The sequence below is a fragment of the Lissotriton helveticus genome, chromosome 8, assembly GCF_964261635.1.
Source record: "Lissotriton helveticus chromosome 8, aLisHel1.1, whole genome shotgun sequence".
NCBI lineage: Eukaryota > Metazoa > Chordata > Amphibia > Caudata > Salamandridae > Lissotriton > Lissotriton helveticus.
The window spans coordinates 615,805,898-615,821,788 of record NC_136069.1 but is presented as its reverse complement, the minus strand read 5'-3'; the positions used below and the strand labels follow the sequence as shown (position 1 = coordinate 615,821,788).

General features: G+C 42.8%; 1 protein-coding gene across 1 annotated transcript; it reads left to right on the top strand.

Moving 5' to 3' along the window:
* Positions 1–675: 675 nt before the first annotated feature.
* Positions 676–8,634, top strand: KCTD12 (potassium channel tetramerization domain containing 12). Its single transcript, XM_078657454.1, has one exon. It carries the CDS (start codon positions 1,651–1,653, stop codon positions 2,599–2,601), a length of 951 nt encoding a protein of 316 aa, XP_078513580.1. The 5' UTR covers positions 676–1,650; the 3' UTR covers positions 2,602–8,634.
* Positions 8,635–15,891: the final 7,257 nt, after the last annotated feature.

Below are 15,891 nucleotides of genomic sequence, written 5' to 3'. Positions count from 1 at the left end.
AGTCGGGGCTTTTCGTTAAGTGTTGGACATGTCATACAATGCAACCTAAAAACATCAGTAATGCCCCAGCGATCTTTGCGCATCGAATACAACACTCTGGCGTGCGTCTGTAGTTCTGAAGCCGAACAATATGTTGTTCACATTTTGCTGTACCTCATTTTTTGGCATAAAATAATACAGAGGAGAAGGTGCCCAATTTTTAGCACCTGTCGTTTCTCTTGGCCGTGCTGGGCTTGCATCCACCATGCTCCTTAATTGTTTTTCTTTGCACTTTCATACAATATAGCGCTAACTTCGCCAAGGGTATTAGAGCGCTTTACATGAGCACCAGATTATATACAGTGTCAGATTATCATTATTTTCTTTTACGTTCGGGAAGATCAAGTGTTTCGCCCAGAATCCCAGGTTGCTGAGCTGAAGTCAGGACCTGAACCTGGTTCTACAGTTGGCAGTTTTTGCCGTCAGGTCACGTCTTCTCGGTCCCTCCGGCGCTTCTCGGCATTGTCAGTGTATACCGACACCGTGAGGGTAGACCAGAGCTCCGAGCTGAAGGAGTTCATCCTCGAAGGAGACTGTGCGCTGTCAGCTGCCCGTGTCGATCCCACCTTCCCCCGCCTGCTCTCTCACGCCCCCAATGTGCAGCAACTGCACATAAAACCAACCGCCCGGCAGCTCCCCGTGACTCTCCAGCCGAGACCCGCGGAGGACGGCAGAGGAGCAAGCTCCTAGGAGAAGAGTGAGAGCAACTGTCCGGGGCTGGATCAGCAGTGCACCGAGAACCAACAGCAACAGCTGCACAGAGAGGACGCCGCCACTGCCAGCAGACAACAGAAGATCCGGGGGCTGGGGACAGCGGTGGGAGAGAAGAGCCGCACTGGTAGACCAGCTATAGCAGGAATGGAGATAGGCCGGTAGCAACAGCACTGGGTGGAAAAGAACAGCACTGGGAAAAGAGCAACAGCCCAGAGACATCGGTAACAGCTAAGGGCGCACGAGCCGAAGTATCACCGGTGGCAGGCAACGACCACATTGCGAGACCAACAGCATCACTGTGGGAGATCAGCTGCAGCACTGGGGTAAACAGCACTCACTACACAGAAACAACACTGTCAGACGGCAAAAATCAAGACCTGGGCAGCAGGACCAACGCATGTCCTGAGGTGACAAGTGATACCCCGAGGAAAGGACCAGAGAGGGCGACAGCTGCACTCTAAGAACTAACCGTATGCGAGGTCCCTTCTGCCCCCACCAAGGGCATCACCGTTTCCTGGAGGATAAGCAGATGTGCCTACTGTCACCACAGCTGGGATAGAAGGTAGGCGGGAGCCGCCAGAGTTGGTAAAACAGCACCGACTGGCACCCAGAAACCCCGCAGAACAAGAAGCAGCACCCTGTGCACGCACACCAAGGAGTTGTTTGGCACCACGGACTGCACACGGTGAGGCACAGACAGGGGATAAATAACTGCACAAGTGTATCATTCTCACAGCTGGCAGCACCGACCCAGCGAATCTACCCTAGCAGCACAGCCATCTGCAGTCCTTCGGACAGCGGCACCGCGGGGGCCACCAGCAGCACGGAGCCTCCCTGCGCCCACCGCCGCCCGCCGAGGCCGCTGCCCTCCACACGCTGCCTCCCCCAAGCCCCCCTATGGCCCTCCAGGACGTCACCCGAGGACTGCCCAACGGGACCGGGGGCGCTGCGGGCGGTGGGGGCGCCGCCTGCCCCCCAGACCTCTCGGAGATCGTGGAGCTGAACGTGGGCGGCCAGGTGTACGTGACCCGCCGCTCCACCCTGGTGGCGGTGCCCGACTCCCTCCTGTGGCGCATGTTCTCCCCGGCGCCCCGCGGGGAGACGCGGCCGCCGCTGGCCCGGGACAGCAAGGGTCGCTACTTTCTGGACCGCGACGGCTTCCTCTTCCGCTACGTGCTGGACTACCTGCGCGACCTGCGCCTGGTGCTGCCGGACTACTTCCCCGAGCGGCTGCGGCTGCAGCGCGAGGCCGAGTTCTTCGCGCTGCCGGAGCTCGCGCGCCGCCTCCTGCTGCTGCAGAGCCCCGCGCGCAGCGGCCGCGAGGAGCCCGGCGGGGAGGAGCTGCTGCTGCCGCCGTCCGCGCTGCTGGGCTACCAGGAGTCTGACCTGGGCGAGGCGGCCTCCTGCTCCCCCGGGGGCGTGCCCTCGCCCACCATGGAGCCCTACCGCGGGCCCCGCCTCACCCCCTCACAGTCGCTGGAGGGCCGCCGCTCGGGCTACATCACCGTGGGCTACCGAGGCTCGTACACCATGGGGCGCGAGGCGCAGGCGGACGCCAAGTTCCGGCGCGTGGCCCGCATCACCGTCTGCGGCAAGACCTCGCTGGCCAAGGAGGTGTTCGGCGACACGCTGAACGAGAGCCGCGACCCCGACCGGCCCCCCGAGCGCTACACCTCCCGCTACTACCTAAAGTTCAACTTCCTGGAGCAGGCCTTCGACCGGCTGTCCGAGGCCGGCTTCCGCATGGCTGCCTGCAGCTCCACCGGCACCTGTGCCTTCGCCAGCGGTGACCAGAGCGAGGACAAGGTGTGGACCAGCTACACCGAGTATGTTTTCTGCCGAGACTGAACTCTGCCCTTGACAGAGCCGTGCAAATGAGTTGGAGGCCGTGCCAAGGTAGCTGGACGTGTAATCGCGGAAAATAACCGAGCCCGACACGAAACAGATTTCCGGCAAGGAATGCGCATCCCTCATACCAAGGATTGAATTGGAAATGCTAGTGAACAGCATGGCCTTACCACAGTCAGCATATTGGATCCATGCTTTCGGGAAGCATGACCTGCTCTAACTGTCATTAGCTGGTCCTCCTGTGAAACTGGGTACTGATGCCCCTCGAGGTGCACTTGCTAAAAAGATCATACGCCCTATACCCATCATGAGTCTAGAGTACTGTGAGACAAGAACCCCATCCCTACCCCCAACTCAAGTCCCTAAGGCTACCAAATATGCCCTTACCGTACCCCATGTAATCTAGACAAGCTGAAGGATAATGTGCTTCAGAATACCCCTCCCAGCCTAGAAATGTAAATAACAAGAATGTCCTTACCATACTCTGCTTAATGTAGACAAGCTATAAAAAGAACATTAACTGCCATACCTAAATGATCTAACCAGGATAACAATCCACATACAGTATCACAAGAGCATCCAACATTCCCAAAAGTTACCAACCAGGAAATGGTTCAAAGGGGCAGGACATTCTCAACATTATTGAGGTATACTATTCATGTAATCGCAACCCACCATACCCTACTCTAGCTAGACCTGCTAATCATTGACACAGGCCTGCCAAAGCATGCATTGCTTGATCATGTTAATGAATAACATATGTCTGCAATGTTTAACATGAACTAGGTGTGCTAACAAAACAGCAACCTGCTGTAGCCAACAGTGTTTAGACAAACTAAAATAAACACACGTCTAACTACATTACTCATGACCCAGACACAGTAAAAAGTACATACCCTTTCACACCAAGAATAGCTACTATTTTCAAATAGGGCCGACCCAAGGTGGTCCTACCCTTTAGATAACATCTAAATATACTATCCAAGAAAAAGTCCAACAATACCATTCAAGGACTAGATGTGCTGAGAAAGAAAAAAAGCCTGCCAAACCAAAATGATTTGGTCACATGCTGAAATAGTGCATCCCCTTCTTACTCTGTGATTGAGACATGTCAACAAAGAACATGTCCAGGATCAGCCAAGCACTATACCAGTGAACAATGTACCAACTGGTTGGCAAACGATCTGCAGATACTCACAAATAACGCACCTCACTATATCCAACACTAGATAGATATCCTATCAATATTTTACATTCTGAAGAAAGTCATAGAAACTAGTGCTTATACAGCAAGTTAGTAGTGTGGGGGGGAATTTATCTGAGCTGACAGTTGCACCTGTTATGCTGGAAGGCCAGAATACGCCGACTCAGTTTAGTTACTAATCCCACCTTAGCATTCAGTCGATATTGCAAAATAACTGAGTGCTTTACATAAAGTTCTCTACATGTTTCTATTGGAGTGGGTCGTGGGTGGCTTTCATATAAGAAAATACTATAGGCCTTTTATTTTGTGTTCACTGCCTGAGAATCCACAAACTCACTTTCTCTCAATGGTCACTCTCATTTCAACTCACAATATTTTTCCTTTATTTTGTCGGATTTAGGAATAGGCTGTGGTCCTCAATGGGAGATGAGTTTGTCAACACACCTAAACACAATTTTGACCAGTATAAGGTAATCCATCTCTACTAACCCTTATCTGAAGCAATTATGGCAGTGCAAAGAATGTATAGCGGACCAAAGGATCTAATATGACTTATCAACAACACCAGCTCCATGTGCCAAGACTACCCCTATCTGGTTTATCACGCATCATTCCTTACCTGCTCTTTAACACCACAGCTGAGCTGACTGGCAACGTTGAAAGTTACTGAAAAAAAATAGAAAGAAGCTAAAGAACCAGAGGTAGAGGCTGGAAATTCTTGTGACCTTCGGCTGTGCCTGCTGGGGTATAGTTTGAAATACAGCAGTTGCGCTCCCTCTCGACGACTGTAGTGGCACAGAAGTGCTTTTCACATAGTATGGTGAGGTTAGAAACATTATAATTACGATGCTAAACTGTCTCTGCTAGCACCTCCACCACTTGCACCCAAACTTCACCATGTTATGTGATAGTCTGTTAATGCACTGTTGCCATGATAAAGGCCTTCTGACGGTCTAGTTTGTGGTGAATACTATAGCCTAAGGCCAATGTTATGAACTTGCCTCTACCTAAATCTCATGGCTCTCCAGGTCTTCTAGCTCGATCGTTCTACTGGACCCTACCTTCCATCACCGACAAACCTGTTCCAGTTCTCCTTCTCTTGATCCCTTCCTCAACATTTTTTGGCTGCCTGTGAAGTGATACGAGAGGAAAATGGGTCACTTAATGTGGAAACAGGCACGCACACTCTGTAGAGAGGCACTCAACCCTGCGAATGTTAGTTCCAGAACAATATGTACATCTTAATGGCCACTTCACAAAGCGCTGTATTTTCCTACAAGTCATAACTTTTTGTTGGTGTGCCATCTGTATTATTCACCTTTGAACATAAGCGTTTAAAAATATTACTTAAAAATTGTCAGGTTTTATTGGAAAAAGCATTCCAAAAGATTTGCGTGTTGATTATAGATTATTCTTCTGTGACAGCTACTTTATGGTTGATCAATTCTCAGTGGAAAAGGCAGAGCACGTGGTCAATGATTAGCACTTGTCATGTCATTAGACTTAAGCAATGACCAATTAAATACTTTGGGACGGGCCTGCCCTCTTGAAGTCGACAACAGCCAAGATTGTAGTATATATGTATTCAACCGTCATCTAGCCAGGTCGGGTACTTAAGTTTATTGATACCTACAGCATAATGTAAGGACAAGCAACAGATTCAATCATTTACATGTACTCTATGTATTCCATCAGAACATGGTAGACCCATTTCCATTCACGTGCACAAGTTATTTGTATAACACTTTTGAAACAATTATTTCTGAGTGTATTTGCACAATTCGTAATGGGCTGAAAAGCACAAGGTATCTTTTTAGCTACAAATTGACTTGTCAGTAGTCTACCTTTATTTTTTATTACACAGGCACTTTATCGGTTAGAACAGCACCTCCTCCTAGTTATAAATGAGCTTTCTGCTCAGGCTGTCAGTTAACCACTGATTAGTTCTTCCACATGCACCCTAAAAAAATAGCACTGGTGAGTGAATATTATAAGCTATGACACACGAGACATTCCTGGCATGATTGGACAGGTGGTAGGCACTTATGACCTAACCAAAGAATTTCACAGTAAGGTTTTATTTTGAAATATTTTGTATCCTCCCCATTCTCAACCTTTCCAAATCAGCAGTACCTTTCTACTTGAATTCCCTATATAAGTAACTGCTACTTTCGAACGTATATCCTATATGTTGTGCCACATTTAAAAAAATGGCAATATAAGTGCGTGCTTACATGCGAAAGTGTACTTTTCATTTTTGCTATATAATAGTCCAGCCTGCGTTTGCTGTAGCAGTAGTTTGCTCACCTGTCTTAACCACAGACTTGGATATTGGTGCACTATGTATTTATTGCCATAATGTATATACCCGTGAGATGTCTTGCTTTGGAAAGTGAGTGTTGTTCTTTTAAAGCTAGATGAGCAATAAGACCAAGAACATGGGCTAGTGCAACACAGTGCAGAATCCCTTCTGGTTGCCCTATGTCTTATCATATTGTGCATAATTTGTAGGAATTCGCCAATAAATGAAAAACACAAGTAATAACTGTCCGGTGGTACACAAATAAATAACCCAGAACTAGGATTTTCTCTTAGCTCTTTGTTTCATTTTTATAACTTTTGTATGAAATAAACTGTTTTCAGCAAAAAAAGTGCTTCAAATAGATCTTGCCATGTTATTTAAATACTTTATATTTCATTTTTCCCTTTCAGTATCAGGTGCGTGTGTGTGTGAGAGAGAATATACGCATACATACATATATGTATAGTTATATCTCCACCCAAGTTTAATTCGCCATTCAGTTGTAAATATATATAGACACATGTTCAAAGAATTATCTAGTTTTTTATCATTTGACGATGCTTAAAATTCTCCCTGAAGATTTCATACCAACGATTTATAGCTCTTGATTTGCATTGTATTCGAAATCTGCAAAGCCTTACTCACCTTATAGTTTATTATATATTTTTTGCTTTGTAATCGGGACTGACATAGGATCTGTGTATCCCAGTGTAGAACATGGCTTTAGAAACATCTGTTGCACATCTTAAATGTTTTCATTGATTGTTGAGCACAGCTTTTGCTGTGTAGCCTGTCATTATGAAAGGCAATTACACACAGATTCCTGGTAAAACAACAATACTTCTTTTAAATTAAAGGTCACATTATTTTTTTGTTTAATATCCACCCCTGCCTGGCTTGCCCAACTTTAACCCTCATGCTTTCAGGCAGCTAGTTGCTATTTAATTAAAACATAACCTTTCTGTCTTACTCTACTTACTTCACACGACCTCTTCTACCTCACCCGTCTATCTTTACATTTCTGTCTCAATACTCCCCTCTTTATCTCAACTCTGTCTCCCCCATTTAGGTGTACTTTTCCTCTCTCAATACACTTCTCTATGTCTGTCTATCAACCCCATCTCTCTAGATCTCTACCTTCCCCATCTCTCTAGATCTCTACCTTCTCTTTCTGCTTCAACTCTTTTCTGTACCTCACACCTCTCTGCACCTCACTGCTGAACTCTATGGATCTCTCGGCCATTGACTTCACGTCTTTGGAATTCAGCTCTCTTTCCCGTACCCACTTCTCTCTTAATTTCATTATCCTCACTTCTCCTCCCACCTTTCTATATCTCCCATTTCTTTACCTCATTTCTCTAGCACCACTTTCTCTAACATCTTACGTCCTTTCTCTACCACCACCTCTTGTCTCTCTCATGACCTTACCTCTCATTTTACTGCACCATTCACTCGCTACCTGACTTCTCTACCCACCCTCTTTCTTTTTACCTTTGTTGTCTCCAACTCAACTCAATTCTCACTACCTTACTTCTTGCTAGTTATCTCCACTCCACCCTTCCTATGTCATTGTGTTTTCTCGAATTCTCCTCTGCACCACCCCCTCTATTCCAAGTCACCTCACCTCATTCACTGTGTACGTTTCTGCACCTCACTTCACTGTTTTTACCTCGCAGCTCTCTCTAATTTAACCCTTTCTCGTTGATACAGAGGTAGAACCTCTCCTCTCCTTCCCTGCCTCACCCCAACTTTGCCTCTTTTCTTTCTACTCATCTTTGTACCCTTCACACGTTTCAACATTCCTTTCTACCTCATTAACCTCTATACCTATAGATCTTTCTATACCTCTACTAATTTTGCCAGGCACCCTTCCCCCTTCCTTACATCTTCTATACTTCTCTCATTACCAAACCTCTGTCTGTATGAACCTCTCTAACTCACCTCTTTTTACCATGCCTCTCTATACTATACTATCCCCGTCTTGTACTATACCCATCTCCCTTTCTCTGCATTTCCTTATCCCTTTCTGTAGTTTACTTCATTCTAAAACTTCAGTCTCCTTTCTGCACACACCTTTTCCTCTTTCTATCGCTCTATAGTTTTCTTTGTAGCTACCTCACCTTTCTTTGTTTACCTAACATCTCTCACTACACCATCTATCTCTACCTCACTTCTCCCTCTTCTTCACATTTGTTACTATACTGTTCTTTACCCTTCTGCCCTTCGCCCTTCTAATTTCTATTAGTCACCAAAATCGGAGGTAACTGTCTGGTTCAATAGAATTGTAAAAATCCTCGGAGCAGTGCTCAGATTGTCACAGTTGCATTGAGAATGCCATTTGTTAAGGAGGGTTTATTTGTGGCTATAATGAATGTTATGGGTTTGTTCACTAAATGTTTGCTCCATCATCCTTACCATGTCTTTCCTACAATGAAAGGCAAGTTAGACACTGACTTCCAACTAAAACTTTGTTGCAAGACAAACAAATGTCGTTCCAAGCACTAAAATAAAAGGTTTTAAAAAGCTTGTTGAAGTTTTCTTTTGGTACTATTTGGCTGATGGGTGCTGATCAGCTTTAGCTTTATTCTAATTCAACATTGTTTGTTATCATAATGGCTTGAATTACTTAAAAGTGGTTAATGCATTCAAAAGTGTTCCAATGAGGAGGCCACAAAAGAGATCCTGCACCTGGCCCCAAAACGTATTGAGATTGTTCTACTTTGACTCCTCAAGGAACTCTAAAACTGCTGTAGATTTTCTTTGTGTTCTACTGGAATCCGTGGAGTATTATATAAAAAATAAGTTGGAAATAATTTGCTCCAGGAATAGAAGTAATGCAGTGAAACACATTTTAGACTTAATCTTGAAGTTTCTGAAATGGACCCACAAAGTTTAGGTGAAAACATTGTCATCATATTAAATATCCATTATTTTCCAATATTCTTCCCTAAATGCACCTTCACAACAAGGTAACACTACAGATCATGCAATTTCTGACACTCGCTGAAAAAGACAGAGGCCCATCCATACTTATTTACTCTGTAGATTACTTACTGCAGAAAAAGAGGAAAGGGGAAATTCAATACATGAACACAATTAAATGCAAACCCAGTGGAAAGTTGCCCAAACATCACCATGTATTATCTTTTGTTGTATAAGAAATCAATGGAAATGTCCAGAAATTGCATCTGTCTGCAATACTGTAGTTATCTAGTGAAATGTCCAGTTGAAACATTCTTCTGCAAATTAGGATATGCTGCCCTAGACAACATTTTGGGACCTTTGCTGTCTGTAACATGTGAGCTGAAGCAGAATATGGAACAGGGGGTCTGTTAATATATTCGCCTAATATAGAAAGTGAGACTTAAAGCGAAAGAGTTCACAATGTTTCCTCTCCCCTTCGCAGCCATTATTTTGAATTCCATGAAGAATGAAAATTTAAGTTACCTCAGTCTACATGGTTTGAATTGTGTCGCCTCTTCATGAATATGTTTCATTACTGGTAATAACATGTTTGTTCATGTATTCTGGTATGTAATCTCTCATCTGCCAACTGCTAGACAAATGTGAGCAGGCAAACGTGAGTAGGCTTAGAAGACAGTCAAGTTCATAGATCATAGTGCATTTGAGGGGCTTAATGAGGCATGACATTGGTTAAAGCAGCATAGATGAATAACTCATGCGCTGCATTGCCTAGAGCCAATGTAACCAATCTTGTCATTGTAAGGGCTGCGCTCAAAGTCAGTGCGTGATTAATATTGGAAGTGGGAGCAAGTTGAATTTATGGAACAGTATGGGCGTTGAATTTATGGAGCAGTATGGGCTTTGGTTAGGAGGTTCTCCACCTCTACTCCCCCAGTCAGTCTACCTTGCTCTCACTCTTTGCTGGTCACACCTACCAAATTCCAGATCGGGTCAGAGAGTGGGATAAAGCAGTATGAGAGATATTGACAGTAGAAAGTCGCAGTAGGGGTTAAATGTACTGAAACTCAATTCGATAAAAGGGGTCACAAATTAACACGCATTTTTACCAGATCTATTTTAATTTTGTGAACTGACCTATGTACTAATAGGTCGATTCCCGAAAGCACCATTCATAGTGGGTCACAATCCGACCTACCCTACTAATATGTGTGAGGCAGGTCGCAAATTGCGACCCACTATAATTGACTACAATCACAGTAATGATGACCTGCTGGGCTCAGTAGACAACATTTTATGTGAATGATTTTCAATAAAGCAATCTTTTATTTTTTAATGCAACCTGTTTTATTAATTGGAAATCTGGATGCATTAAAACAAATAAAAGAAAACTTTTACAAACCTATTTTAGTAGTAAGCAATTGCCCCATGGACCACTGTCTACTCATAAAAAAGCTTCTATAAACATTCACCAAGGAGAAGGGGTCCCTTGGGGACCCCTTCCAGTTTGCAAATGGGTTACCGCTACCTTTCAGTAGATAGTAAGATATACATTTTTTGCGACCAGATTTCAGACACAAAACATTGATATATCCCACTGAAAATCGATATTTCGAAGGCACGCCCTAAATATGTCCCTTTCAAATAGCGATTACGTTTGTAGTCACAGACCCAAATTGCGATTCGCTAATGTGTTACCAAATCACAAATTGATGCATACCAAATACTGTTTTGCGCTGGCAAAGGGCCTAAAGTTGCAAATCGGACCCATTGCAACAGCAAAATGCCTTAGTATATCCGGCTTTAGTGAGAGTAGCCAATAGAGGAATTGTCTCCCCCCCCCCCCCGGACTACACGAGAAATTATAATGCAATTGATTGGAAGTACAATGATTGCAAGGCTTTGGTGTCATTATACTTCCCTAGTGTATGGGTGTATGGATTGGATTGTTTTTGAGTTGTGAAATATCTGAACAGTTGGCTTTGGTTAAGGGGGTAGATATATCTGGAGAGGGGGGCAGGTTTACTTTTGTCGTGAGGCTTGATTGTTCTTATACAGAGTATTTATTTTGCCCCCAGAAAAGCATTACAGGTAAACTAAAGATATGCTTGAACTATGTGTTTCTAAAAGAAATATTTCATGGTGGTCATCTGAGTTTGGAAAGAGCTGTATTTTGGAGGAATTCATTCAAATATTTACTTCTTTCATAACAGTTTTTCTGAAGCGCACACTAGACTTTCAGTCTAAATGGTGCTATGCTTTTGAGGGTCCTTCACTTCTGAAGCAAAATTTATGGATTTTAGTATAAGCCTGCACTTGGCAAAAGCGGAAAAAAACGTATACAGTAGGCCCTCCATCACGTTTCTTTTCACTGGCCTCCTAAATACTTCTTACATTGTTATTTAAGCATACATATGTCAGTAAATATTAAGTACAAGTCAGTTTGCAAGCATATTCCAAAGATCTTGTGCCTTAGTTTCTATTGTGCACTGATTGGTGGTTTGCTTTGTAGAATGATCACAACACAGATCAATTGGCATTTACATGTCTTCGATAACACTATTTGCATTACAGAACTGAGTGCAGTAGATGGCCCATATGAACATGTTTTTCCCAGGACAAGACACTCCCTCATAGGTTCAAAATGCTCCTCTATAGTTAGAACCTAGTTGCCATAAAAGTGGGTGTAAATTGGCACTGCTGTTTTTGCAATTTAAATTAATTCTCCTTAGGAGTGTTCCTACACAATATTTGTGGCACCTCTATACATTCAGCCAAATGTCGATAAAATTAGCGTCGGTGATTGTTTTAAATGCTTTCTGTTTTTTTTAAGTAGACGTGATTATGGCTACAGCTTGAGTCAATTTACAAGCAAATCAATAACTGGATTAAACATGGTCACTTGATGTTGATAATAGCTACCAAGTGTCCATGGAATGATGAAAAAGGTGCATACTATTACAGGCAACATTTTTGCCTTTGTGGTTAAAGTTGAGATGCATGTTTGCATTGTTAATATGTTTAGAGCTTATGACACTGGGTGTCTAACAAAATGCCTTCAGGAAGTCCAGTATATGTAAAATAATGTTACATATAAAATAATTTTGCTAGAGTTATTGCAGATTGATAAGGGGGGACAAAGATGAGGGTCCCATGTCTCAGCAAACTTCGGAAGTGTACTTTGTTCACAAAAAAGAAAAAAGCTCAGAAAAAGTACAACGACTTTGGGAACCTTTTACTGCTTGTCTCCTTCAGTGCCCTTTGAACATTTTTGGGGAATTTCTTTCCACTCTTAGGCAGCAGTTAAGAATAATGTTGATATCCAATGTGTAAATGTATTTTTCTTTTAATTATTTGTGAACATTTGAAGATTCAAAAAGGAAAGCAACCCCTTTGTTGGCTGGCTTATTTCAATGTTTAAGAATGAACATAATTGTCAGAGTTTTGGGAAAATAGAGTTACAAAATGGAGCACATCGAGAATCACACTTGTCCTCTCATTCCACCTGAAATAAGGTATGAGGACTCATCTCAGTTAGGAACCAGAGGGGAAATTGGGGAAAGGGAGAGATATTAGAGACACGCTAAGGACAAGCACTGTATATCGACTCCGGACCTTCTTAGAACCATTGCTCAGGTTTCTTTAAAAAGAATACAACACAGACAAATCATCATTCGCACCGCACAAATATCTAGATATGTTTTTTATTCAGTAGAAAACATACCCCCTTTTTAAACAAAGATGAGCCCTGTTGAGCTCCATATCTGATAGGATACCAATTCTGAAGTCCTGTGATGATAAAAGATGGAGCCAGACTCAGTGAAAAGAAGTTAAGATTCAAGGTTTGGCATGAGTCCATTAGGGGAGATTTTCAAGGCAATATCAAAGGACAGAGAGAGGTAACTTGAGAGGGGAATAACAACGAAAGTGCAGGAACAAAGGCAATGACGTAATAAGTAGTAGCGAAGTAGCTGAAACAACTAGGAATAGTGCCAAGCACTAAATTAGTTCAGGAGCAGATTTTATAATGTTGCTTTCCACTTTGCCCTGGAATTTTTGCCCTAGAATCAGGAATACGTTGGATTCCTCCAACTACCTGTCTTCCATTGTCTCTTTCCATGACCTATGGTGACTTAAAAAAATGCGTGGAAATCCTTTATGTAAAGACCATATAAGAGTTGCTTTATCTACCGTGGTTTTACACTTGCTTTAAACCTCACAAGAAAAGGTTTGAAACCATTTGATACATTTTCCGAAGTCAGCCGTCTTGTTTTCCTCACTTTTACTTACAAACATTAGATAGTCACAAACAAAGTTAAGGAAATGCAGGAAAATATGTTTTTTTTGGTCAAACGCACAGAAACCCCTCATAACGGTGAATAGACTGCAGAATGTTCTTTTTTCTGATGGAGGGCCTCTTTAAAAAAAAAGTTCTTCCTAAAATTCATGAACATCAGGAAGAACGTCACTCTCTCTCGTTAACGAACTCTGTAACACTATAAAAGAAAACACCAGATCTTCCACTTCTACTTTATACCTCTACAGGCAACCATAGATTCCCCCTGGTCCACACTGCTCTCTCCCCCTCAACAAATATCCTAAGTGACATGAAATCCACTCTTTACATCTTTTCCCATCTAAACAGAAACCAGCGGACTCCTAGCACAAGGAATCAGTTGTCAATGAAAGTACACCCTCTTCCATTCACCTCATTTCATGTATTCACATAAGTAATCACTTTGGTAGACCCCATCAGCTGCTAATCATTTACATGTGATAAAAGGAATACATTCACCATTAGATTACCTTTCCTCTAAAAGTGAGACACAAGCCCCCCAAATGTTCCCTTTGTATCTGCAGGTATGCATAGGGACTTCCATTGATCCCGGTGGTGTGTACATTACGACACATGGAAATCCCAATCTTTACTAACATGTCTCAAATCATCCTCACGTCCCACCATCAATATGCTGTTACCATCAAATTTCTCTATAATTAAAACTAATCAGGAAGGGAGAAGGTTTCATACAAACAATCTAACAGGCAAACCATATAAAACCGAAAGTGTTCCACCATTTTAGAGCCAGGTGGTTGAGAAAAAATCATGACCCAAATCATGACCTTCTTCCTTAGTCAAGGTTTACATCATGGGATACCCTCTTGGTGAATATACCCAATATGGAGCAATTCCGTGGCTGTGTTGGCCAAGCCACTCATACACAGTCCAAACGTCTTTTTCTTGCATGGTTTGAAACTTTACCCTGGGTCTTCCACTGCGCTGGCATTAGTGATGCCAATATCCTACCTCCATGATAATAGTATGTCATTCTAAATACACTCATAGCTATGCTTTCAGGGAGACCTAATCATTTCCAGACCAGGCTGATTATATTAAAATCCCAAATACCATAAAAAGCAGACTGAGTAAAAGTTGTAGGTCAAACTAAGAATGAACAATTTTGGCACAGGATAGTAAACTAATAAAAATCTAGGCTCCAGGACTCAAAATTAACTTTCCATCTTAACCCTCAAATTGAAACAGTGTATGTAACCGGTTGTGTCAATGCACCATGACAAACATCCTGGTTGAAATTGCTTTCCAGACCTTTACGATCGAAAATCACAAAGCCACAGCTGAATAGTATTTTGAGGAGCTTAATGCATAGAGAAAATCATATCAGCAGTTCATGGTGAGAGAGACCTTCTCCTAAACTACTAACCGCTCTGCTGCATGCTAAGAAAAACTATACAAGAAAAATTCCTCTTTTACAAGCGACCTGACTGTACAAAAAAGATTTGAGATAGTAAGACACGTCTCCTCCCAAGACAAGAAACTTCACTCTCCCACCAAGCTGAAAAAGTGCAAGCAGTTAGCTGCTTTTAGAAAATATTTTGGATAATAAAAAATGGAAAAAGTTTGTATTACTCTGTCACCCTTGCTCTTTATTTCAGCCTAATTGTGTTGGGTACTGCCCACTATATGTGCCCTTCCTGAAATAACATTATCCTTATCAACAGCTACTTACCCCAGAGTGACTTCCCCTAATTTTTCAAATTAGCCTAATAACATTTTTCTTCAAAAATCAAATACTAACTTGAATTAACCAAATAATTTTAGACAATCACTAATTTCTCTTTTCTGGCAAAAATAATTGAAAGCTGTGCTTCCACGTGACTAAATAATCTTGTTGCTCAAAATAACCTCCAATGTGAACATCAGTCAGGCTTTTCACAGGGATGCAGGACTGTGACATTCCCTCTTTATATTGTGCCGATGTCCTGCAAATCCTAAACAACGGCAAAGCCTGCCTAATAATTCTTCTTGAACTGTCAGTGGCCTTTGGTACCACTGGCTATAAAGTCTTGCTAGACACCTTGATAAAATACATGGGTTTCAGGACAAGAGTACTGAAAGGCTTGCTTCATACATAATTGGGCTATCTCAATGTATCGAAATGTGTGACTGCTTTGGGGTTCCTCAAGTCTCTATATAAGCCCCACCACGTTTGAACATATTTGTGGAGCCAAGGGGAGAAATTATCAGGCTTTTGCATTTATCGTTTCGTAAATATGCTGATGATACTCCACTTGGTATCAAAATACTTTCTAAAGCTGACATCACTAGTCGTGCAGCATAGGTTTGTTCAACACAAGAACAACTTCTTGTTTAACTTAATAACTGGCAAATGCACTTTATTTCTTCAACACAGTAGGAATCTTCCACTCCATTGTTAATATCCATGGGCCCCTACCTGGTGTTATGAACCGATTTGACATGATGCATATCAAAAACATGGTCAAAGCAGCACAATTCCAGCTCTGCTTGGGAAAACACTTAAAAGAGATGTCACCCCAGGCCTGA